Source organism: Harpia harpyja, chromosome 6, assembly GCF_026419915.1.
Source record: "Harpia harpyja isolate bHarHar1 chromosome 6, bHarHar1 primary haplotype, whole genome shotgun sequence".
NCBI classification, from domain to species: domain Eukaryota; kingdom Metazoa; phylum Chordata; class Aves; order Accipitriformes; family Accipitridae; genus Harpia; species Harpia harpyja.
In genome coordinates this window covers 60659728-60687290 of record NC_068945.1, presented here as the reverse complement: position 1 = coordinate 60687290, position 27563 = coordinate 60659728, and the positions used below count along the sequence as shown (strand labels likewise).

Here is a 27563-nt window from a genome sequence, read left to right as displayed (position 1 = left end):
TAGATTAGATATAAAGAAGAATTTTTTTACGATGAGGGTGGTGAGACACTGGAACAGGTTGCCCAGAGAAGTTGTGGCTGCCCCACCATTGGAAGTGTTCAAGGTCAGGTGGATGGGGCTTTGAGCAACCTGGTCTAGTGAAAGATTTCTGTGCCTATGGCAGGGGGTTTGTACTAGGTCATTTTTAAAGGTCACTTCCAACCAAAACCATTCTATGACTCTATGATTCATTCTATAATTCCATGCCAAGGACCAAAATTCTTGTTGCTTACACTGCAGCTGCTTTTCAGCATTCCAGACAAAGCAGTGGCATTAGGTTACCTCTTTGGCTTTTTTATCTTAATTCTGTGAATGCATTTAATTCAGTATGTCTTAAGAGGAAAATGTGCATATAAAATGTTTTCAATAGCACTGGGACTAAGTATCCAAATACAAAAATAATCACCTACATGCAGTGTATTTGATATTAGGTTACAGAGCCAAGTGTTTTATACCCTTTGTGATTTCTCTGTTCCTGTTCCTACTAGCCATCTACACCTGATATGGGCAAAAGCCCCCATTTTAGCCTGCTAGTTAGAACATTTGTTTGGGAAGTAGCAGCTGTGACTTCAAACTTTTAGGCTCAGGAGGTCCTGGAGTTCATATATCCTAACTTCTAGGCTTTTGGGATAAGGACAGGCTGTTGCCTATTCAATCCTTGACCAGTGAGCAAAGTAAATGACTGTGGACCCTGAGTTTTGCGCTGAAAGAACCAGGAATGGTCTGACCAGGGCACCAGGATGAGTACCCTCATGGGAGTTCAGCAGAGTTCAGGTACCTCCCCAGACTACACAGCAGCAATACAGACTAGATGAGAGTTACATCTGGTCATACATAGATGACTATAAGACCATTTGGCTGAAAACAAATGTTCTGATTAATTTAGGTTCTTTGCAGGATTTAGATGCTGTCTGAAAATAGGTGGTCTGACTCAAGCACTGAGACTTAAACACTGACAGTCTGCTGATGTTGACAAGACTAACATATAGCTGACCTCTTGCTTTTAAGCACTAGGCCTCTAGGATCTATAATTTATCCCCACTTTTCTTGCAATTTACTTTTCTTGTAATTTATCCCCAGATTTTCTTGGATTAGAATTATTCCAAGAAAACTAAATTAATTCAATTACAAAAAAGGAAGAAAAAAAGCCTAGCAGAAGAGGAACTTAATTTTAAAATGTTTTCCAGATAGAAAAATAATTTGTGATTGGAGTGTTGACAAAGATGTCTTAATGATGACATGCATTTTTTGAAACTTACTTGGCTTCAGCCAAGCCTGATATCACTGAAGTGAACGTGGGGGTTTTTTTCACTTTTAAAAGTTCTAAGAAATGAAGTAATCATTCCAGTCTGCTCACTCATCATTTAACATTGTTTTCATCCAAACAAATCATGCATCTGGAATGAAACACAAATTTTATACAGTAGGTAGTTGAAAAAAATTCTCGCTTGTATAATTTGGCTTCACTTCTAGTAATTGACTGTGAAGAGCTGATCCTACTCCCAGGAGGTTAATTGCTGACCCTCATTAACTTCACTATAAACCATTTTCTTTCCTAAGTGTCACTTAAAGCAGGAAATCAGTAGTTCAGAATTAGTATTCTTTGTTGAAATCACTGACAATTTAGCAGAAATGTTTCTACTGAATTTATATAAAATGTTCCATCCATTACCTTCCTTTAAATTCTGTTGCCTAGTATCAAGTTTGCTGTTACCCTAAACAAAACAGTTATGTTTCAACAAAAATATTTCTTAACTTATTGTAAACTATTATAGATATTTAAAAATAAAACTGGAATATTTTACTTGAAAACTGTTCAAATAGTAACAGAAACTTAATTAAACTTTAAAACATAAAATAAAAAGTGCATATATATAGTATGATTAGTCAAGTATAAAGACAGGTGCAAAGTCTTGCACCTGGGACGACATACCCAAAGAGCCCAGTACAGACTGGGATCTGTGTGTCTGGGGAGCGGCCTTGCTGAAAGGGACCCGGGGGTCCCGGGGGACAAGCAGCTGAGCGTGAGTCATCAGTGCATTGCTGCAGCAATGAAGGCACGTTGGCTCCTGGCTGCATCCACAGGGCCATTACCAGCAGAGGCAGAGACGTGATCATCCCACTCTACTCAGCGCTTGTCAGCCCTCACCTGGAGTACTGGGTCCAGTTCTGGTCCCCACAATTCATTAAAGATGTGGAGAGACTGGAGAGTGTCCAAAGGAGGGCCACAATGGTGATCAAAGGGCTGAAGAACCTGCCCTATGAGGAAAGACAGAAGGAGTTAGGTCTTTTCTCCCCGGAGAAGAGAAGGCTCAGGGGGAACTCATCGCAGTATTCCAGTACTTAAAGGGCAGCTACAAAGAGGACAGGGGCTCTCTCTTCACAAGGAGCCACATGGAGAAGACAAAGGGGAATGGGTACAAACTGCACCAGGAGTTAATAAAGAAATTTTTTACAGTGAGAACAATCAATCACTGAAACAACCTCCCCAGGGACATGGTGGAGTCTCCGTCACTGGAGGTTTTAAAGATGTGATAGGACAGGGTGCTAGGTAATCTCATCTAGGTTGTCTTTCCCGTGAAAGGTTGGGCCAGATGATCTTTCGAGGTGCCTTCCAACCTGGGCTGTTCTATGATTCTATAATTCTGTTCTAGGAGTCTTTCAAATGAAAAGTAGTGGAGAAGCTGGATTGACATGATCAGAGTGTCAGTTGAATGATTTTCTATGTTTGGGTTTTTTTTTCCCTCAGATCCATTGGCCTAGTACACCTCTGCAGGCAGAAGAATGCACAATTAAAGGAAGAGATGCTGTAAGTATCATTAATTACAAATCAAGTATACTTTAATTATACCAGTGGCTGGTCCAAAACAAGGATTTAGGTATCCCTAAACTGCAGAGAGATCAAAGCACAGATATAATTCTAAGTGTTGCAGCTTAAAAATGTGTAACTACTGTGAACACACTAAATTATTAGTTTAATTGCTTTTCAAACCAGATCATAAATGGGCAAGGAACACTTTTGATCATCTGAACTTTCTCTTAATTCTTTTTCTGGTGATATCAAAGAAAGCACCTTACTAATTCTCCTTTCCCATTTGTGTTTCCCTTTCTATTCATACACACAGGATACTTTCTCCGTTCAAACTTTTTCACATTCTAATTTATCTTTAAAATTCACATTCTCTAGAATACTTTCAAAAAAGCAGTTAAATTATTAATAATTACAAAATAGACTCTAAATTGTTTTGCCCTATAGGTTTTTTGGTATATTAATTAAAATATTCTGTTTTAATGAGCCCCAAAACTGTTCTGTTCTTGTGATCCAGTGCTTTGACTGTAATCAGTTCCCGGGGAAAAGCCTGAAAGCTCACTGACATACAGCAGCTGATATCATTGGCACCACAGGATGAAAGTTCTTCTGGATGGGAGCTCTCTTTAATTTTGCAGTGCACCAAGCTCATTATCTGCACCTCATAAACACACAGCAAGTACAACACCTAATAAATCCCACAGCTGAGAGAGCTCACACTGTACCAAAGGATTTGAAAATGATGATAGTTTTACAGCAAGAGCGACAGGAATGTAGGACATAGAAGGGCACATGCACAGTTTTCCCACAAATAGAGCAAACAGGCAGCCTTGATGATAACCACAACATATTCCCAGTAAAGATTAGGAAACTATAAAGATTCCTGTTGAAGTACAAGCATGCAAACAGTCCACATCAAGGGAACTTGTGAACCAGATTAGAAAAAAACCAAACAAAATAATAATAATAATAATAATAATAATAATAATAATAATAAAAACAACATGATACTTCTCTCCTTACACTCACCTGGCCTAGAACTGATCCTTTTTGAGGTATCTTAAAAGTTCATTGCATTTTTCTGAATGCTTTTGTACCCTTGAGAATTTCAGGTGGCTTTGGTTGAAAATGGTGTTTTTCTACATTATCCAAACTTTATGATCCTGTTAAATGAATCTAAACCCTAAATTCTTTGAGCTTTATTTAATACTACCTCTCAGCATAGGCTGTTATTACAGTTAAAGCTCTGTCATCTTTCCTTCACCACTACATGATGGGATTTATTTTCTGATATTTTGACAATATTCTTTGGGTTAAATAAATACAGAAATGGGTACTGTTTCTCCAATGTAATGTAAAGGTATCCTCCTCAGACTCATGAGATTCCCTAAAATTCAAAATCTTTTACAATCCAATCTGTTATTATAAGCCTTCAAATTTGCATTGTAATGAATGAGATAATTTAAAGAACTTCATATCTTTCCCACATCACTCTGTACTGTGAAAGTTTGGTCTCTATTTTTTTAAGAGAAAACCACAGAATTTTAAATAATCACAAGACTCCAGAACTGGAGTCTTTAAGAAAAAGGTGTTAAAATTGCAAAAGCTGGAAATATTGTAATACCAAACAATATTCTGATCCTCACATGAGACCTAATTATGTATGGGACTATGTGAATGAGTAAGACTAATTAATTCCAGGGAAACCTCAGTAATTTTCATTAGCATGCTCAGTATTCAGTAAGCTTAATTGCTCAACCTGAAAGGAATCTAAATTAGAATAAAAAAATTTCTTATTACTTTTCTTTTCACCTTTGTTTCTTGTAGCCATAAACCAATATTGACGTAATGGCATAATGTCTTAAAATCAACCCTTTGCCATTTTTTAAGTTCTGAATGCCATTTTTCCCACTGTAAAGTCTCAGAAAAAAAATTACTCATCAGTGTTCTTTCAAACCTTTTTGCTTATTTCCCTGCTGCTTCTTTCTTTATTTTCCTTTGCAAAAGATCTGTTACTCAAGGCATAATTAACATTAAGTAGAACTACGAATGCTGTAATAAGCATCTCTGTTGAGGTACTTCAAGTGTTCTCTGCTACCTCTTTCTGTATAAGAGAACAGGCCGCTTTTACAAGCTTTTACAACCTTTAAAAGTTATCAGTTCATCTTGTAGCAGTAAAACTGCAAGTACTGTAGTCATAAATACAGTTTCAGAGACCTTGTAACAGACTTCATAGGACAGTTAGAAAAGCCTTGTCTTAACAACACATGTATCACCTTAAACTCAGGCCACACTTTTCTGATCCGGGTCAAGCCAAGGAAAAAATCCTTCTGCTTTCATCCAGTTTGCCAGGAAACACACCTGTGGTGTGAGAGCTTTTGATCCTTTCAATTATTTTATCAGAATTGGAAATCATTCAGATATAGAAATCAAATTCTGTAGTGATGACTAATTCCTTCACACAGAGAAATTTCAGATGAATAAAATTCCACAGACCTATTAATATGTCTATGGAGCCTCCTAAAGACAACCACAACATTTAATTCATTAATATAGTAGGAAGAAAACTTATTTTAATGTTCCCTTGGCTGATGCATCTCTTCCTTGTTATGTGTACAGGATATTATTAGTGGGGCCAGCAGCAATGCCTAGTTGCCTGGCACTTCCCAGAATAGCACATTTTTTCATTTGTTTATAAATGATAAAGTCTAGCCATTTGGGATGACTTTTTTCTATATTTGGTATCTGCCTCATCCTGTTTTTTCTGCAGAAATTCTGAGGCATTTCTGTAAAGGCACACAGGAGAAAAAAATGTGTAATTTTTTCCCATTTAAAAAAAAAAATCTTAAGATCTCTCTTCCTCCACAGTGCTTTTGAGACAAAGATCAAGAGCTGCAGGCATATGTGGATAAAAAAGGAAACCATGGAGTAAAGACCAGCCCACCACTGAGAGAGAACAGAGGGGATAAGTCAGGAACATCATACTTGGAGGGGAGGCAGAATGAGGAACAACATCAGTGCCCAGTACAGCATCTATTTAAAAACTGCAAAGCATCATAAAATTCCTATGTATTAACATTCTGTTACCACCAGTCAGCAAATGTTTGTGAAATGCACATGCAAAGTGGGCACCTCTGTCTCTGAGTGTTGATCCATGTATAGAGCATCACATCCTACTAATCACAACTCACTCTTCTCTCAACTTCTCTGACAATTCAAGTAGCAGGTTTTTTTCAGTGGGTCTAAAAAATTTTGTCCAGGTGAGAGATCATGTGGATGCCATATGAAGGAAGACCTTTATTTTTTTTTTTTTTTCATTTACTTTAAAAAAAGAATAAATTAGTTAGGAATTAAGAAATTCCAGAAGTGAGATATTGCAAGTTGATTTGTCCTTTGCATACACATAATATTTACTTATGCAACAGGTTACCTACCTGTGTAGGTTACCTGCTTCTTTCAATTAGCATGAGATATCTTCAAGGTGAACATTTAAGGAGAATCATGTAGCAAAGGAGAATTCTTCCTTATGATCCTAATTTATTTGTTGGAGCAGTTGGAAGACTTGCACTGAATGACACAAGGGTTTAAAGAAAGAAGAAAGGTGGTTTTTAGTTTTGAACCCAATGTGGATTTGCAAGAGCTGAATTCTGCCCATGGCCCTGCTGCAGACTCATCCTCTGTGACATTAAGTTCTTGCAGATGGTTAATAAGACCCAGGATTGTTCTAATATAAAAATAGCAGTCTGAAAACTAGAGTAGTCATCAGTGAAGGACAGCAAAAAGGAAATTCCTCTGCTCTGTTTTATATATCCATTTTAGGATAGAATTAATTGCCTTTTGGAGATGTCTGGCCGCCTTCATTTACTATTGAAAAAGCCTAGGAGAACAGCATAAATTACATGTCTAAACTTTAGAATAGCTAAAGTTAGCTAAGATTAATCCCATTATAATTGTCGTCTTAAACCTGGTGTGACTGTTAAAACCCAGGGTCTGACTTGCAGAAATGTTGAGTAATGAATGGAAATGAACAGGGATTTTGCTCCAATCATAGAAATTGTTGCAAAATGTTAAATACTCTGTAAAACCAAGTCCCAGGAGTCCCAAAATCAATGGATACTTTTATCTCACTGTCTCCACTTCTAGTTTAGCACAGGAAGGATAATGACCCCACATCTCAAAGGGATGTTTGAAAATTTTTTAATTGTAATATTTATGAAGTAATATTTATGAAGCTGCAAATACACTAATGAGTCCCAGAGTATCGCCCTGGGGGAAATGAATAATTTCTTCTTCAAAGGAGGGTTTGAACAGTAGGAACAGATAAAGCATGAGGCTATACAATATAAAAAAATATTGATTAGCAATTAATTATACAAGAAATTAATGGTGCAGATGTCTTATGGAAAAAATGTAAGAAAAAAGTGTTACTTTTCTTGAGAAAAAGTTTATTAAACTTGAGAGAGAAGCCATTTGCTGACTATTCACGTCTCATGCTCTGAGTCTAATGTCTAGTGCATCTAATAATGTTTAGTAAAACAAATATTTAGATTTGGAGAATATCTCTGAAATTAGAGAAGCACAGAAGTGTGTTTTATAACTTAACTCCTAATTGGTTAAACATCGAAAACAAATTGTAATAAATAATGCTCTAAACTTGCATTTTTCATGTCAAAAGTGTCCATCCCTGAAATTGGTGGTACTGAGGTACTAACATGAAAGTGGGAGAACTAAGATCTTATATTTAACAGGATAGAAAGTTTCCATACACAGAATATCACCTAAGGGCACCTAAGATTTAAAAAAAAAAACCCAAAACGTCCAAACACAAAATTTACAAAAAAAAGCACTAAAATTTTCCAATTTTTTTTTTTATGTAAACCAGGATGAATGTGCAAATTACATCCGTGTCCTTCACCGATACAACAGAACACATCTTCTGGCTTGTGGAACAGGAGCTTTTGATCCGCTCTGTACTTTTATTAGAGCTGGACATCCATCAGAGGTAAGAAATTTGTTTTACAGTAGTGACTCTTCTTGTCTGGATTCCAGCAAAGCCTCTATGGTTAAAAATAAATATTTAAATTCAAGTGCTCAGAGTTCTCATACAAACCATACAAGAGATATTTTCCCTGATGAAATGTAATGCTGGTCTAAAATTCAGTTTGTGACTAGAGGAACTCACTAATGATTGAAAGTATATTTTTGAGAATTAAACAAAGAACTCAAAGTCATTTTCATCTTAGAATTTTATTACTAGATAAGCTGACATAGAAATTCTTACCAAAATTTATTAAATATTTTGGAGTTTTCAGCTAAATCTGAAACTGGTTTTGTTTGTTTTTTTTTTTAATGAAATAATACATCGTATAACAAAATACATATTAGTTTGATGGGAGATGGAATACCTTAATAATTCTTTGTTAAATTCATCTTCTTAATGTTGATCATATTCAGCAAGTGCATTAGCTCCTTAATGACACTTGTAGCTGAGTGAAATAGTACTGCAGAGAAGATCATTAAGTGCAACATAGAATCAATATTGTCAACATATTTCTTATGCAAAAATAGAAATTGTCTGGATTTTTCAGAAATCTGGATCCTTTCTGTCTTAGTTGTATCAGATCAGGGTTAAAGAATCACCAAAAGTACCAATCTCTCATTTTAAATTAGTGGATAAGCCTCCTTAGGCATTCAACCTAATCCTGATTTTATGCAACCTGTGTGTTGCTCCATGGAGGCATAAATGCTGTCTGGTTGATCCTGCTTACATCCTGCTTCCTTGCATTCTTGTTTCATCACACTCCCATTGCCAGTCTAAAATCCATATGGAGTTTATGAGTATATTTTGAAATTCCTGACATTAAAAAGCCTTCTTGAAGGGCTGAATTTCTACAATTGTTATCAGATTGAATTTGTGGACAAGTTATAAATTACATTACTAGGTCTGGACCTTGGAAGTCCAGACTTAGTGAAAAATGGACACTCAGAGTTATCCCTTATCATATACTTAGCAATGCTGAAGAAATAATTTATTCAGTTATAAGGTAAAACAACTGGTAAGGGATCCCACGGTTAATCTGAGCTGCCCTGCAGTCAGAGGAGGATTTCACTAGGCTGCTAGAGAGGCACTTGATGACCTCTTTAGGAATCTGACCAGGGATTCTTGGTCACGAACTTTGTGAGGTGGGACTTAGTAGATGGAGATCATCTGTAGCCCAAAGGTAAGATTGGCTTTTACTGGCAAATGGCAGGATGAGATGCTGGGCAATGGTCTTGCTTAGTTGGTTCATATTTAGTGACGTCTTCTGGTAAAGCTGAGCACTTCTTATGGAGATGATGCTAAAGCACCATCCAAGAGAATTCCTGCTTCCCCCTATGGCCAGGAGTGGGATTTTCAAGGTGATTGCAATTACATGAGTCCACATTAGAGGCAGGTTCAATTTTGTGGATATTATTTATAAAATAATACAGAGTAAACCATAAAGACCAACCTTACTGATGACCATGAGAAAAAGTAAAGTTTCAAAATAGATAGAGTCACAAGTGCATTCTTTTTCATTTCCAGATATTTCAGAATATTTGCCAAAACCTTTAAGCTACATTACAGTCAGCTGATGTGTGTATATGCATATATATATAAAAGAAAACATGAATGCGTTGTTTAATGTAGTTATTTGAATTGCAGAAAGAAGATTTCCTCTAAAATTGAGGAAGGAGCTAAATAATAAGCAATTTTAAAATAAGCCAAATTTGCATGTCTTCTTTGCTCCTCTCATGAACCTCCTGTCAGGCTTCCTGGTACAGTTTAAAGGAAACAATGTCTGTATATTTAGGAACACTATTTAAGAAAGCATAAGCAACAGGCTAATAAAAATAGAAACCAACCAAACAAAAAATTAGAAACAAGACTTGTATATAAGAATGTGTGGCCCATGATCCTCCCCTTATGTATCACTGTCCTTCCTTCCCTTCTTTTTGTTTATTATTCTTCCTTGTCAAACTGAAGTTCTAAAATTTTACCCACACAGAAGTCATGGGAAAAATTACCGTTTTTCTGTTTGTGTAGAGCAACAGTAAATATATTTGCTGCACTAGTAAGTAGCTATATTAGTATCCATTATCTGAAAAGCTGACCATAAGGATTAAAAAAGACAGGTGCCATGTTTATGGTAAGTTAAAAATAACACGTGGTATGTGATTGAGTGAGCAAATTTTAGTCTTGCTTTCTTTGACTGATAAGGACATTGTGTAGCTGCAGGAAGTGAAGGGACAAGATCCTTCCTCAGAAAACTGCAGTTCAGTTTCTGTTTGCTGATCTTTCTGTTTGGCCAGAGTATCTTGATCCAATGACTTCTGACTACTGTCCCCCATTTCTTCCGCCTCAGCTCTCTGGCTTCATTCTCACTGTCTGACTGTCATGGAAAGGAGAGTAATAAATGAAACAGTCTTAAAAATGTAACGATACTGTTCCATTTCTAAACAGGACCCAAACACCTTTATCAAAAAAATAGTAAAACTCAGAATTTAATTTGAAGGGTAAATGCTGGTTTATAATATGCAATTATATGCAGTTAAGTGCAGTTTATAATATGCAGCTGGCTGGAAGGAACATTTTTTAGGTATTGTTGACATTTTTTATTAAATATATTGAACTTCCATATAAGTAAAATCTAACTTTGATCTGCAAACTAAGTTGCTTCTGAACAGTCTCTTTAAGTAGCACAAGCTGTATTCGAGGCTTATATACATTTGAAGAACGACACTTTGCAGACATGTTGAGGTATAAAGGGTGGGAGCTAGAAAGGGAGCCCTTATAGCAGACTTCTATGTATCTAGATACCTAGCTAACGCAGCATATGAAGCTAGATTCTCTCTTCTATATGGAACTATGAACCAGCAGTATCAACACAGAGGAAATACTTCCTCTGTGGTCAGGTACCTTAACCATAAGTTTCAATAGTGCTTCCTGAGCTGATGGAGAAGAGAAGATGTGACCCTTTCAGTAAAAACTGCAGGTTCTTAATTTACAAACTGTATATAAATACAAATTAGAGATACAGGTGTTTAAGAGCATAATAGAATAGCAGGACTATATTTTCTACAACCTTATCTCTCACAATTTACTGAGCACGCCAAAGAGAAACAACCTGTTGGAAGAAAACATCCAGTTGAGGCTCTTGTTCTTGGTGCTGACTAGCCCCATGTTGCAGGAAAAATGTATTTCATTGTTGGCTTGAAACAAAAGTTTACATAAAGAAGTCATCCATTTCTGAATAGCATTTGGTAAGAAAACGAAGCATTACTGTTTTTTCCCTTGAACAGTGAGAATATCCCAAAGCCATGATCATAATCATACTGTATGGCATCCTGATCTGGTATTTAGCATGTTTTTGTGAGGTGCAATCCAACTTGTGAAAAGGAACATTTCACCTTCTGTATAAAGTCTTATATTCTTATGCAACTACAAATTCTTACTTTCTTACCAAAACCAGGTTTAAGCTGTGTCTTGTAGAACACTGAGCTCTTGTCAACAAATAGTGAAGCCAAAAGGAGATTTTTTGCCTCCAAAAATAGGCAGAATTTGATTGCCTCATTGGCAGATCATTATTCCTTGGAACTTACTAAAAATCAGAACCTCTAAGTTTCTCAAAAAAACCAGTAAAAATGTCCATTCCCCTAAACAGTGTCTCTAGAAAATATTAATCTAACTTACTATGTAGTAATTGAAATGTGCTTTGAAATCTTTCACAACAAAATTGTACTATGATACATTATATATGTTTAAATGTTTCTTTGATGCTTTTCCTGGTTTATAGAAATTTAATGATACCATGCATATTGTCCTAATATATTTGAATATGTTGATCATATAAAACAACAAACAATAAATAATGGATTTATTGAATTCTACCTCAAACTTGTGTTGTACCACCAGAATCTAACCAAATATGTATTTCTATATCAAATTATTTATAAATTCTATGATACACTACCCATTTGAAAGATTAAATATATAATAGTTTACTGCAATCATTCTATTGTAATATTGGTTTAATTGATATTGCTTTGGAATTCCAGGCTGTTCACTTTAGTGAAGCTGTTGCCAGATATTACCTTTCTAAAAATATACAAGTATAGTCACTGACAGCAACATGCAGGTTTTTTATCTTTCTCTCTAATTACTTTGGCCCTGATGAATGTTGCTTTCCCAAATTTAAACATTTCAGCAAATTACCCAATGTTTTTCTGCCATTTAGAAATAAATTACAAATTGGGAAAAACAGGAGTGCTGACTTTGCAGACAGAACAACTATTGGTGTTTGCAAAAGAACATATTACAAACTCTTATCCAAAAAAACATAAGCAATTAATTGCCAGCCAGTGAGTTCATTATCACTGACTTCATGAAATGTTTTCAAATGTCAAAAATCCATGCAGGTTAGAAAAGGTTGGGTTCCTCCAGTTTCTATTTGTCTATCATGCAGAAATGAAGGAGAGATCATTTCATTAAAATCAACAGGTTTTTTTCTGAAAAAAACAAGAGCCAGAAACCCTCCACCCCAAATTTCCCATCATGAATTGAATATGCATCCTTCCCATGTGCTCTGTGAGAAAAAAACTGAGATAAGCCTTCAAACCAAATATAGAAGATGAAGAAAAGTGCAGAAAAAATATATTATTCTGTTTCCATTCTCACCAAATTGACACTTGTCACTCCTGTTGCCTTTGATGTCAACAAGGGGTGGGAGCAGGGCGAAAGCATCTGCATCCAGTCTCTTCCTTTTGCATTTATATAAACTTCTCAGTTTTGGGAGTAGAAGATGAGTACTGGAAGAAGTGCTTTCTGTCTCACTTTGTGTTTCTCCACATCTGTCTGCTCATAAAACAGTACTCCACTACTGTTCTATATAGCTTAAAATACCCTAGGTGAATTATGATGAACTTTAGGTAAATTGGATGAGCTATCTGCAGTCAGGCAATGATTTTATCTTAATGAGTTATTTATTCAGCAGAGCAACAGGTTTTAGGGGTGCTCCAGAGGCCTTCCAATGATTCAAACTGCCTTATTAACTAACTCGCAAAGCACCTTTAACAAGTCCAGATGGGATTTCTACCAAATACAGCTCCATAGGAGCTGTAAAATGAGTGGAAATTCCAAAAGAAAATGATGTGCAGAAGTAACATCCTAAGTTTTTACAAACTATATGGTGACAAGATAGAGCTGATTCCTGGAGAGGAATGCATCTCTGCAAGACAAAACCTGCTGAGGGAATGAAAGTAGTGGGAAAGAACAGTGCATGACAAATTTTTCTTCCAGAACACACTGTAAATTTTTAATACATACATTGAGCTGGCGGAGCACCATTTTCAATGCCTCATTTAACTCAGTAAACTGCCTACAGTTGTACTTCTCCACCTCAGAAGGCTGATAGACTAAGTCACCCTTTCCACAAAATACACTGATGGTTTCTGGGAGTCTCCTCCAGGTGTTCCTAATATGATGTATTCCTTATTATGCTATTTCCTCTTCAGTTAGCCACATGAGGTTCTGCTGATCAGGGAACAACAGCTCTAAATTCTAGGATTTTAAGCTCTGTTAGAAAGGAATTACCTTCAGTGAAGCAGCAGGTGTATTTGTTTGCTTGGACAACAATTCAGTCAAGCTGGAATTTCTTCTTTCTAATCTATGTTGCCCTTAATATTTCATTGGATGTGGGGAGGGGCACTAATTTTTCTACATATTCTGTGATTCAAAGCAAAACCAGGATAAAGTTCAACTGTGTAATAAGCTTTCCATTTGTCTCTCTACACCAAACAAATGTAGGCTCCTCAGTTCTTCCTTTAACAAACTGAAGTGAATTGACAGGGATGTTAAGAGACAATGTTCCAGTCATATCATCTCAGTTTAACTTTTACATGACATAATTCTTCTGCTCCTGACCAGCATTTGGTAATGTCATCATTCTTTCAGCTTTGTTAAGAAACAAAATTGTATACATATATACATCTATTATTTTAGGATATTGTTTCTGATGTATTTTTGTAATCAAAACAAATAATGATCTACCCAGTTATTCCCTCTCCATGCTTCTTCCTATTACCTCATCTCCATCTCAGTTTGCAGAGGATTAAGGAGGAGGAACATCTGGTTTCACTGACCAAACAGAAATGGGTGTTGGTCAGTCCTTCATTAGATAGAATGTGTGACAAATTCTTGCCTTGAAAATACTTGCTCAGACACACAGTGTCCCTCTGTATGGATAAAAAGCCACCAGTTAGAGTGCCATCTACAAAATCTTAGGAAGTTTTTCAACTCACTTTATTTATAGAATTGAATCTGCAATCATAAATACTATGAAATTGCTTATTTATTGCAGTCCTCTTCATCTATAGTTCATGTGAAACTAGTCATTAAGCTGGGTGATGTTTAAACCAATATCAAGTGTTCATATATATGAAGTGGTGCCAAAGAAGCAACACAATGTCATAAAGTCTTTTACCGGAGGGGTTAATTACATCATTGAGTCTGATTGCCCACATCACAGGCTGCCAAATTGCATGAAAACACCCCAAAGACCTGGATTTCAGTTAGATTAAAGCATTTCAGGTTTTGGAAGTTAAATATATTTATTAAATATGTTTCAAGAGAGATTAAAATGGTACCTAAACTCATAATAGGCAGGAAATTAATTAGGTGAAGAACACCCCTGTGCTCAAAGCGTACAACAAAGGTGCTGTGCTGAAAAGGGAAAAAGAAAAAGCTGAAGACCCACATCAACCCTAACCTGAAGAAGTATTTCTTACTGAACCCATGGTTTATCTATGCGGTCCTAAGAAAATGAGAAAGTACTAACCAAGTAAAACATGAAAATGATTTTCTGCACCAGCTCAAATAACAACCCAACCTCTGCAGCTGGCCAATCTCTGAACCTTTCAAAAAAAAAGACAAAAATCCTCTTCTGAAACAGGGTGGAAAAAGTTCCTTCTGAGACAATGCATATGGTTTTGTGAGAAATTAAAGTCCATGAATTTTGACTATAATAATTACCTTAATTAACAGCTGTTTATGCGAAGCTCAGTAATGAAGAAAGGGCAATTCTGTTCTTTCCATACTTTACTGGGAAAGGGATAATGTATATTGCATAAATAGAAACAAAGGCCAGAAGGGACCATCAGGACATTTTATGTGGTCAGTAACACACTGCATGGATAATTTCTCCCAGGTATTGAATTAAAACATTTTCAGGCAAATTTGTATTGTCATTTCAAAGAATCTAGATAATGGTAACACCACTATTTTTCTGGTAAGCTGTCCTAATATTTAATGACTTTCAATGTTAGGAAATAGCCACTTACTGAAGGTTAAATTTATCTAACTTCAACTTCCTGTCATTTAACCTTGATATGCCTTTGATAGCAAAGTTGAAAAGTCTCCCACTATCTTTTCCACATCTTTTCCACATGTAAGTACCTACACACAAAGATCAAGCCACCTCTTCACTTTTTTTGATAAGCTGAATAAATATAGCTTCTTAAACGTCCTATCACAAGGATTCCTCAATCATATTGGTGTCCTTCCTGTGAACTCTCTGCAATATTTTCACATGTTCTGGAATTGTGGACACTAGAACCAGACAAGCTATTCAATGGTGTGTATACAGGCAAGGTCACTTCCCCGCCTCTGTTTGAGATTGCTCTTTTCATAGACTAAAGTGCTGAGTTCTTGGCACAGCATCACAATGAAAAATCTCTTTTTAGCATTTTACGCTTGACCCAAAGTTCTTCTCTGGAGCACAGAGTTATACCAGTTTACACACTTAGTTGAGGCACCTAATTAGCAGTCTCTTATGACAAAGTCAATGAAGGGATTTCTAGAGATGCCTGTCACTGTCAGCTCTAACAAGGCACCTGGGATGTCCAAGATTCTAAATGAGGCATCTCAGTCTAATACATGAAAGTAGTCTGAACAAGGATCTGAACCTCCACCTTCTAGGGCATTCTGATGTACTTCAGATATACACTGTGTTCCCTATTCCAAGACATACCACTTTGGATATGGTTGTATTAAAATCTACTTTGTTAGCTTCTGACCTTTAACTCAATATTCAGAGTATTCTATAACTTGAATGCACCCAGAGCTCTCATTAGCCTTTTCTCTTCGTTATTTATGCTTCCCCAGTCTTTTTGTAAACTTTACTAGGAAAGAAATCATATGATTGTTTAAATCACTGCTAAATTAAAAAAATCATTTTTCTATGAAAAACAAAATTTAGGGAAACCTTCAGTAAAAGAGGATTCATTGATGCATACCTAATAAAAACTATACTTTAATATATGTCAGCAGTTTATATTTCTTAATAATTCTACAATGCACATTGTTTCTCCAAATAGCTATGTACTAAGTGAAATGCCCTGGAGAAAGCCAAGTATTCTGTATCAACACAGTTGTTCTTATCAGTCATTCTTACACATTGTAACAGACAAGAGGTTTGTTTGACAGTACTCTCCATCCATAAAATGAGGTGAATGACATTCATTACTTTTGAAAACTGTCTAAATATGGCCAAAAGTGAAGTTTAAGTTCAATTTGGCAGATTGGTAGGGAATGTGAATTAATCAGCCGTATGAAATGAATTTTCCATCGTATTAGACCTGCCCTTTTCAAGATCAAAGACAGATGGTCAGGAGAGAATGAATCAATACAGAGGAATACTACTATTATCCCAAAGAGAAAGAAATACTGCACCTGTGTGGTAATTTGATGGGGGTTGGTAAAATATTGCAGCTCTGATCATAATGATTTTTGGATTCTGCCACCTTTATTTATGACAAAGTATTTCTCTAAGTGAGGGCACCTGGTGAAGTCTATGGCATTGTTTGAGGAGTGGAGGTACTGCTCAATAAGGTGTTAGTCATCATAATTAAAACCAGCAAAAACTGAAAAATGACAGGGTTTAGTTAATATTTTTGCAGGTTTATAAAATGCACCCTTAATATTGTATAATTCTTCTATAATTTATGACTGATAATTATTCTTATTTGGCTGAAATCTATCCAGAAAAATTATTCCAGATTAAAAAGTGAACTAAAAAGAAGTATTACTTGCAGTTCATACATGTCATCAGGAGGCAGTGGATCCAGTCCTCTGCCCTTTCTTCCAGAATGGCCCACTTCGGCATGCCCTGTTGAAGCTCTGCAAAAGGAACGTTGGCTACCTAAGGCTCCACACTACCGAGACAGACAGAATTTCCCCAGGGTATCTGCTTTCCTTCTGAAATCCATTCTCAGTTGAATGTAGCTGTTGTCCTCTCCATACCCAATGCATCTGTTGCTCCATCCATCACCAAACCTAGACTGTAAGCTCAAACCATAGAGCTCTATCCTTCCTTTTTTTTTTTTCCATGACCTTTGTCCCCAGTTGTTGTGATAGCAATCATCAGATGAGAGGACTTTTATTTGGTATTTGCTCTGATGTGACCCTCACAATCTCAACACAAGTTCAGCCTGTCAAAATCAAGGAAAAGGGACAGTCTTGGCTAGTGAGGCTCTGAGTAAAGACTGTGCACTTCCCCACAGAAATCCCTCCACTTTTGTGTAGCAATTTTGTACTATCTTTAGCTCCTCTTTCACCTGGTGATAAGACTATATCTCCATATACAGGTATACAAACATTTTAATTCTGGAGATCCTTTATGTGGTCCCTGGAACTTTCATATATACTAACTGTCACACTAGGGCAATATAATCATAATTTATTTTGCTAATGGTCCTATTCTATGCCATAGGACCCTAATGAGTTTATGTGTCCAGTGTAAGGTCATGCAAAGGTGTGTCTCCTAAAATTCTGACCCATTCAGTCACTTCTGTTTAAACATTCTGAACTGATAAGGATAAATGCCTGTGATTTCTATATGCAGGGTGTTTGTTTCTTTTTTTTTTTTTTTCCCTCCTATTGCCAGAGTATTTCACACGCATTAAATCAGGGATATATATTATTTCTCTCACTCTAGGCCAGATATTTTGACACAAGTCACAAATTGCTAATCTTTTAGCAAATTCAGACAGCAGTCTGACATAGCTCCAGATTTTAAACATGTCTTCAGATTGGAGCCCAATGTGTCTTAATCATTTAACTGTGGAATAAAATGCATAGACCTGAAAAATACATCTGAATTTTTAGGGAGGATTTAATGTCTGTATTATTTTATGCACTCTCATCCCATAGACGATTGATCTTTTCAGTATGTCACTGGATAGTAAAGAGGATTGAAAACAGATCCTCAGAAGAAATACTACCTCCCAAATAATCTTAATTATGTCAAATAGCAGAGACCTGACTATTTCAGCCAGTTCTTTGAGGACTCTATCCCTAATGTTGTATCCCCATTTGCCTTGGAAAATAAAGTTGAGTGAACATGGAAGGTGAAATTTTAAAAATTAGTAATCCTCTGACAACAAGCAGAGCATTTTTTTGCCAGTGCTTAGGTCCTTTTGAAAATTAGTGTTTGGATTTTTTAAAGAAGTTATAACATCATGAAATGAAAAGTTCTTTCACTGTTGGAGCATCCTTGTGTTACTCACCCATATATCTGCATGCCTGTGTTATGTTGACTTAAATAGGCCAGTAAGTTGCAAAGGGAACTTGTTAGTATTATTATAAATATTTGGAGCATAGTTTACGTTATATAAAATTCATTATATTGATTCATTTTCTATTGGGTTTAGATTTTTAATTTCTTGAATGATTTATTTGGATTTATATCAGTTAGGCACCTACCTAATATTTGCGAAGATAGTTATCAGATGATACTGCTAATGCACATATTTCTTAGCACCAAAATTTAGTCTGCTTAAATACAGAAGGCTATATGATATAAGACATCTTTTCAAGCCTGACCCAGTATGTTATTTTCTGTTGTTATGCAAATACAAAATGTTTTACTATATATCTCTTTTACCACATGCCTTCTTGATGAGGCAAATGTACAGATTAAGACAGGTCATGGAGTTGAGAGTTCATTTTGGAGACTTATATTTGAATTATATTTTCTGCTGATTTACAGACATGTTCTGTGATTTTTCAGATTTTTTTTTTTTAATGGGAAAGTCAAGGTTCATCCTTCCTAAAAGAAGCCTCTGCATAGTGTATTCAGTGTGTCTTTCTATGTCAAAATAAAAATGTAAGGATAAGTGAGTATACAAGAAAGAAGAAAAGAAGAGAAAAAATATTTTGAGAATATACAGAACAAAAGAATATTTGCAAAAAAGTGTCATGTGAATGTATACTAAAAACATTATAGTGCAAAAGAGAATAGAAATTAAGATGAGGTTTATTCTGTGCATTGCAGTTGACTTTCTATTGTGGTCACAAAATTTCTCCGGATTCACTCAGTATTCAATTTCTCACATGAGAAAAAAAATCCAGTTACACCAGTGAAATGCTCTGCAGATCTTATATTTGATTCATTTTGAAATAAGTTCTTTGGTTCTTCATGTTAGGCTGTGTGAGTGCACATAGGTACATATGGATGTGCAAAATGCCAGACTTTAAAGGTGCAATGTTAAAATCAAACCTGACTTAAAAATTATTTGAATAAACGGGAAAGTACATATGGGCAACAAATGTTGTCTTTGTTTTAAAATAGCACACCTGCTATGTTAAATATTTTTAAATTTTAATTTCTACAGAATAAAATCTGTTACTCTCTTGGAGTTTTCATAAATTACATTCATTTCCATGGCGCTGAAGGCTGTCGATAAAGCTGCAACTGTGTCCCACTGTGTACCTAACTTGGTGAAGTTTTTAAATCACATTTTTTCCCATGGGTTACTTTATTGTTTTGTTACTTTGGTTTTCAGATAGTATTAGGAAAAGAAAATAAAGTACATGGAACCAGTGAATCCAAGAACAATATCCCCTATTTTGGAACAAGGGTTTCAGAGTCATTCTACTAAAGAACAAGGGCAAAATTGCAACGGACTTCAATGGAAGTGCTCTGTGAGAGGATGTAACTGTGCAAGTGAAAATTAACCTCACAGGTTTTATACAGAGGTTCAAGGAAAGCTTCTGAACGTGCTGTCTTCAGAGTAGGAATGTGAACATCCCCTTGGCAGCCCTCTCCCTCCCATACCCTCTCCACTTGCAGCTCGCTCTCTTGCTCTGGGCTTTAGCCTCCAACCCTGATGACCCTTGTTGAAAACCCCCTTTACCAGGTCACTCAGTCAGCCAGTCCATGGGGATGTCCTTTCCCTCTGGAGACAGCGTGTCCCAGTGTGTTCCATCCCTTCCCAGCAGTCTTCTTCCTCAAACAGGGCACTATGACCAGATAAGGTGAATCTTTGATGTTTACATTCCCTTTTTTGATGCTTTAGGAATTCCTTGAACAGCAAAAAGAGCGCATCATATGACGCTAGCACCACATGGCTTTATTAAGGTTGTTAAAAGAGCGTTTCTCATAGTTTCGCACAAGCAATGCATCTCTATTTTATGCTTTCCCATTCGATGCACTTTGCATATGAATCTACTTATTCATAGTTCTCTTTAAAAAAGTCTCAGATATATAAGCCCTAGGAAATGAAACGCAACAAACAGCTCTTGCGTGTAATGTCATTCTTACTCTAAGGTTGAATAACTATGAGATCACATCTAAGAATGAATTTTGTCCAGTGAGTTACAGTAATAGTGTATAGTATAGCCAGTGTTAAAAATTATATTCACAAAATTCTGCACAGTCTCTCCCCACAATACTCTAAATATGATTTACTATCCCACAATATAAGTAACACGCACTTCTTAAAAAACCACACACACCCCAAAACAACCAAAAAAAGTACCAACCAGAAAAAGACACAGGTCTCCTGGAGAGCAGATCTTGGCTATACTGTTGGAGCATATGGATACACAAGTATCTAATTAAAGGTTCTGAAATGCTTTAAATTTCCTTTTAAAAAATGCCAGTATGATATATTTTACTTTTTTGTTACCTAGAAAATAATAAAAACTGAAAGTGAAAAAAAAAACCTTACAGAAAATCAAATTATTTTTTCTCATAAAAATAATATCTTAGGAAAACCCAACCAAAGCCTCTATATTTTTAAGTCCCTGATTTAGTGAAAAGATACAACCATTGTATTAACTTTGAGAATAGGTTTAGGTACTTTGCTGAATAAGAATGGAAGTAAGCATATGTTTTAAATTAATCACATGCATAAATGCTGTCCTGAACCAGAGCAAAGCAGCACTTGGCATTAGAGAAAGCAATTTTCTGCAACAAAAGTTAAATGCAGTCTTTAAATTTTAATGGCTCTGATTGACCTTTTCTTTCATTATTATTTATAGCTTACATTATTCTTCATTGTCTAAATTTATCAGTTCATATCAAGTTAATGGGAAAATACTTGATGCCCTTGGAAATATCTTCTATTTCTTTTTAAAATAGATTATTATTTTTATAACAGTTGAAAGTGTATTATGTTTCCTGAGTCATAGGTATCATAAATCAAACCCAGAACCCCATTTCTTTTCCCAAAGTACATGTAGAAATTTGTAAGTCCTCTCCCAGCCCTCCATATGTGTTTTTGCATAATTTTTACCCTAACCACTGAAACGTGCCTGTAAAATAAATTGCAATGTTGAATTGCTGTGTTGGATAATCTGTGAGGGAACTGTCAGTTTTCTTCTGACATTTCTCAAGGGATTCCAATGTCACAAACAGCAAGGAGGGTTAGAATTATGGTATTAGCCTTCAAAGCTGATTATTAATGTGTAACACTTATTTCATTTAAACTGGCATCCCGTGGAAGCTGACACATCTAACACCTGATGTTCAGTTACTTGCCTCAGTGATGGGAATAACTTATTGCAACCGTGGAATATTTGGTATGCTGTCCTAAAAGGCGAAAGTGGAAAATCTCTCTCGGAAGAGTCATTGCTTACATTTTCAGTGACTTTTCAGACAGTTACATGCATCTGCAAGCATTTATGAGATACACATCCTGCTTTATGTCAAAACTGGTGAGGTCCACTTAAAAACTTCTCCAAGTTGCACTGAAATCCAAATTTTTGTGTACCTTCAGCGTTAGCATTAGATTATATCTTTAAGCTACAATCTTTATTCAGGAATTCCAGCTGTTAAAATGTAGATAATGAGAGGATACTATGCATACTGCTTAACATTTTCATTCCATGGTCATATGGTTAGCTGCTTTAAACACATTCATGTCATGAAAGTTAAAAGAGATGGGTCTTTACCATTGATTATCTTTACCATTGATTTCATTCTGATTCTTAGGGGAATGGTTAACTACATTAGTAGCTTTTTCATTGTGATAGTATAATTTGGTGCACAGTGACACCAAATCCTTCCACATCATCTGGAAGACTTCTATACCAGCCAAGTCTCCCTGGTCTGAGAATCACTGGCATTTTACCAGGGGAAGACCTGAATATGAAGTGTGGTTTAATGATGCCCTGGTGGGATCATGTCTTGTCCTATAGCACAAAAAATTTCAGTTTCTATTCCCTATGCAGGATGAAATATGAGCCATACACTATAAACCATGAAATATGGATAATACAATTTCTTCAAGTATTGTTTTGAAATAATTCTTTTTCCACACCTGATCACTTTACCTGAGTGTGTTTTTTCTGTAATCAGTTTTAAATTTGTTACTTTTTTCTTTCAAGGACAAGCCCATTTTTATTTTACTGTGGAGGAAAGTGAAAAGAAAGCATTAAGACTAGAAAAAAATCTATTAAATTTTAACCCTCAGTTTATCTCTCCACATACTTCTACATCTTTCTCTCTAAAAATTGGGGGTTTTCTTCTTTATTGAATTGATTCATTGACAAATAGTTTAGTTGAGATCCCAGAAGATAAACTTTTTCATGAGTAATTTTATTTTTAATATCTGATTAGAGAATAAATAACATCAGACAGACTGTTTTTAGAAATATTTCCTTTACATCATATTTTATGACAATTATGACTCCCTAGTCCTTTTGCATGGTTTCAGAAGGTTTTTCTTTCCCTTCCTGAGTTCGCCTTACTCTTTTTTTTTCTACTGTTGACCCAAAATGTTATGGTATTTAGTTTTGAAAAATACCTGGTATGTGATGTTTGAAAAGTAGGGAATGGGGCTGAGATTTCCACACACAGAGAAATTTTTCTTCATTGTTTGACATTTACCCAACAGCAGAAGGGAATAGTTACTACTGATGTGCAATTGAAGCTGATACAGCAGAAAATAATATTCCTGCACCACCAGTCTCTACTCAGGATGATTATTTTCTGCTGCATCAGCTTTAACATAAGGCACTAGCGTGCTAGGGTTAGGCCAATACAGGAGCTTCTGGAGAGGTGAGATTCTGAATGCCTTGTTACCTCGTGAGTTTTAGGACCGTTACTTAAATTTTGTATGGTTTTTGCTTGCTATTTTTATTTTGGGATGGTTTTTTTACTTCAGGTAGACATGAAACAGATGTCTTATTTTTCGAGACCTGCATTCTGAGTTACATCCCATTTTTATAGAACCTCTGTAGCTAATGGGAATCTTACTTTTCTTTGAAGTGGAGGGGCTTGAGACAAATTCAGGATTAACTGTTTTAAATGAAATGCATAGAAATATTCAATTATTCATCAATGAGTGGGAAGTAACAGCTCTACAACTTTCCCACTTTCTTTGTATCTTTTTTCTTTCTGTCCTTTTAAAAAAAATATTTTTTATTATTATCTTATCAGTTTTCCATCCCATGCAATGGTAGTATCTCTTCTGCTCCTTTGCTCCTTGTCTTTTTATGTTTTTTTCAGGAGAGGATAACTGTCATGAGTGGAGCTACCTGAAGAGAACATTAGTTTTGCTTTGGGGGCAATCGCACTTCCTTGGGAAGAGAAAGATTTGTAGGTTGTAGGATGGGATGGGTGGACATAGATGAGTGATCTGAAGGAGAGTGGGCAATAAAGCATTGCAGAGAGCAGACACGTAATCAGGTTTCTGTATCTCTCAAAAGCAAAACTTTCTAGGGACCGAGCTGCATATGCCACAGCCCCCAAAACTACATGAATGTAGCCAACAGAAGGAAAAAGGACCTGATATAATGACATAAGGACTAAAAGGACTACATATACTTAAAAAAGGACTACCAGGACATTATTTTGTCCAGTCTAGATCTTTTCTGTGTGAATACTGAGTTATTCTAATAAATACCTGAAAAGTTAGGTCTAATAAAACCTGATTTTTATGGTTAAAAAGCCTCTTGGACATCTTTGAGAATGTTTGCTGTAAGGGAGAGATCCAGGCAGATCCTCTTCAAAATTCTGGGGGATTTGGGGTCCTGTCACATGTAATGTTATGCCTCACAAAACATTTGTCTTAGTATATTAGCAATGTGAAGCTGAGATTAGTTTACTGAACAGGTAGGTTTCATTTATCCAATATATTGACATAATCTGCATTTCAGTAGACATTTGAATAAAACTGTTACACAGAACTGGAACTGCTAGACTATCAAAATGTTTACTAGTCACACACTTGATGGCTGGGTGGCATATTTTTTTATGAAGCTTTCATAGCTTTCTCTCTATTTGCCCTTTTATTCTCCCCCATCCCCATGTTTTGTGGTATGCTTTTTTGTTAATATATAAATTAAAAAATATTGTGCTGTCACTTGATATTTTAATCAGACATTAACGGGCTCTTTTGAGAAAGCTGGGACAAACATAGCACTGCAAACAAAAATTTAAATTGTAAATTCTTTCTCAGCCTTTAAAGCCTTATACAGACAAATTAAACTAAGTTGCCAATATTCTTTTTATACTGATATTCTGTTAAATTCAATGCAGAAATCACATCTGCTCTGAAAACCATAATTGGGGATTCATTCCTAAACATACTTTTATGAAGAAGATATATAAACATCTCAAAGCTACCAAGAGAAGATAACACAGCATGATATATTTAACAACTACTGGAAAAAAAAAAATGTTTAAAGGGGGAAACACATTCCATAGCTAGATATCTATTTGATGTTTAGATAATTTGGAGAAAAGATAGAGGAATCTTTACTCCCTACTCCCACAGAAATGAAATAAGTGCAATTTTAGTGCATATTTTACTGATTCTTTCAGGGCAGTGCACACACAAAGGTGATTTGTAGAAACCCAGAGAATTTTTACTAGTACATCAGTAAGTAACCGTAATTGTGTTTTCTCCCTAATGAAGTCAATCCATTACAAAGGTATAGCAAAGTTAAAGCTCGTCTCTCAGGACATTTTTCTTTGCCTGTAGGGTTTACGCTGTTTTCTGTGATTTTTGTTTTTAAAGGATCATCTGTTTCAACTGGAATCGCACAAATTTGAGAGAGGACGAGGCAGGTGCCCTTTTGACCCCAGTTCTTCCTTCACCTCGATCTTAATTGGTAATGATCTTTATGTCACACGCTTCACGGTCTTGTCAATCTGTCATTCTGAGTCTTTCTTCAGCACACCAAAGTGTTGTCAGTCTTCCATTGCAACTTTCCACGTCAGACTTAATCCTCATGGTGCTGCCCACATTAATACTACATCCTAGGCAGCATTAACTCCAGCAAGGGTGTCTCGCTGAAGTGAGTACATGTTATATGACACGTGCCATCCTGAAGAGGTAATTGATTGTTGTGTAATTTTGGAAACAATACTTTCCTGCTTTCATTCAAAGGAAAGCAATATGTCTAGCTTAGTCTTTTACACCACTGAGACAAATACACAAGATTTACTATTTTTCATCTACTGAGATGTAAACTGAGAAGCAAGCATCTTGTAAAAATGTGAATTTAACTGTTTTTATATGAAGCATTTATTGTTTATATAAATTACAGCTTTTGAGATCAAAATAGATGTTTTTTCAATGTCACCTTCTAACAAAACTATGCAAAACTGGTGATTCTCTGTTAGGAGAGTTGATCTTATACTCGACAGTTATAAAAATAGATTTCAGTCTTAAGTCCTGCAGTGCCAGAAAGCTGTGCTGAGATAGTGCTCCTCTGTGCCTTGGTGGTAAGTATATCACTGTAGGCCTGGGACCTTTGAAGTTGTAGTATAGCAAACCATATGTTTTTTCCTCTGTGATGTTTTCCTGAAAACATTTTGTGAGATCAAGCAAACACAGTCTTGGCAATATTATAGTACATTGACTAAAAATAGACTGGAACAGCAGGTAAAGGGTGAAAGCTAGATGCATTTAGGGAGTAACACAGTGATTTCTGGGTTTAGAAAACATAAATAAGATGAAAACTGAGCATTCAGAAGGAATAGTTATTAAAAGAAAGAGCTAGAAAAAGAAGCTAAAGATCAAATAAATTTTCAACTTTTCAGGGATAAAAGAGTTAGAGGATTTTAAGGCCCTTCGATATTTACATTTGACTTCAAATCTTAAAATCAGACATCTAAAGTCTTTGATTATTAACCACAATGATATAGCTCACCCATGGTGGTGAGGAGGTATTGTTCATGAGTGACAGATGTATTTTTATGTGCTAGGTTTATTTGTCCTTTTACATTAAGAAATTACTTACAAAAAGAATATTTATCAATAATGCCAAATCTTTCAAATTGCAGCAATTCATCAAAATATTGTTCATTCCCATTAAGAAAAAATTACAGCTTGAATTCCTAAGAGTTATTGGGTTTAGAAGTCAGGAAAGAATCAGAAAAAATTGCTGTATTTTGACTGACCTTCCAAAATCCATGAAGCACAGATTGTTACGCTTTTCTTCCACCCTTATTTCTAAATTGTTTCTACAGTTTTTAACAGATTCCAGTCTCAGCTTAGCCTGGGAACAAAGACTTATCCCATGGAATTTGCTGTAGGCCTGAAACCTCATGGTCTAATCCTAAAGTCCTTCTCAACCTTTCCTCAGACAGAACTAAGTAAATAAATTAACCTGATCATGTTCCCACTGTGAGATCAATGTGAATTTTATTTGCTTAAATGGAAGCCAGATTGTACCACTGAGCACTTCAAGACTAATGGTTGGTCCTTGTGTTTCTGGCCTATTCATTAGTTTGCCTGGATTATGGGAGGTCCTATGGATCCTCACAGCTTCATCTGAAAGAGAAACCCTTTAAATAAGCCCTTCTCTGATAAATGCTGATCAGAGTCTTAGACATCCACTGACAAAAACTTACAAAATCAATCTCACAAAGCTAACAATTCTGTAATGTGGCAAGATTAACAGGAGCAAATAATATATTTTGTCAGATCACTGATACAACACCAAAAACCAGACAAACTTTCACCTCTTCATCAAAACTAAGATGGCCTGAGAAAGGTATTTAGAGTCTGTTTATATAGGCCTCCATTGGGAAGTCTATAATTTCAAGTGATCACAGAATGATATTTTAAAAGCATAAGAGAATTCTTCAGAGTTTATTATTTTATTTATGCTTTTATATTTTTATACTATTGGAATTAAACACTTCCAACATTTAGAAAAATATCCTAAAGAAGTTTGTATTTCCATGTATTCTACTATATTCTACTAACTTCTACTAACCAGAGGCACACAGCTTACAGAATAAACAGAATTAATGCTGCTCCTTAGACTTCAGAACGTATATCCTTTATCTCTGTAGGTATCCATTTGAAGAAGGTAGAAGACATAGATGCAAACATGGTGAATATTACAGAATCTTTTAACTGAGACCTCTAATGTCAAGTGCACTCTGAAGGAAGAGAT

At 35.7% G+C, this 27563-nt stretch overlaps 1 protein-coding gene across 1 annotated transcript in view; it reads left to right on the top strand.

Annotated features, from left to right (window-relative positions):
• SEMA3E (semaphorin 3E) overlaps positions 1 to 27563 on the top strand; it is a 149073-nt gene that overhangs the window by 83261 nt on the left and 38249 nt on the right. Inside the window, exons 3-5 of the mRNA XM_052790607.1 lie at positions 2789 to 2848; positions 7731 to 7850; positions 25172 to 25265. Of these exons, the coding sequence (XP_052646567.1) occupies positions 2789 to 2848; positions 7731 to 7850; positions 25172 to 25265 (274 nt within the window). The remainder of the gene's footprint in view (positions 1 to 2788; positions 2849 to 7730; positions 7851 to 25171; positions 25266 to 27563) is intronic.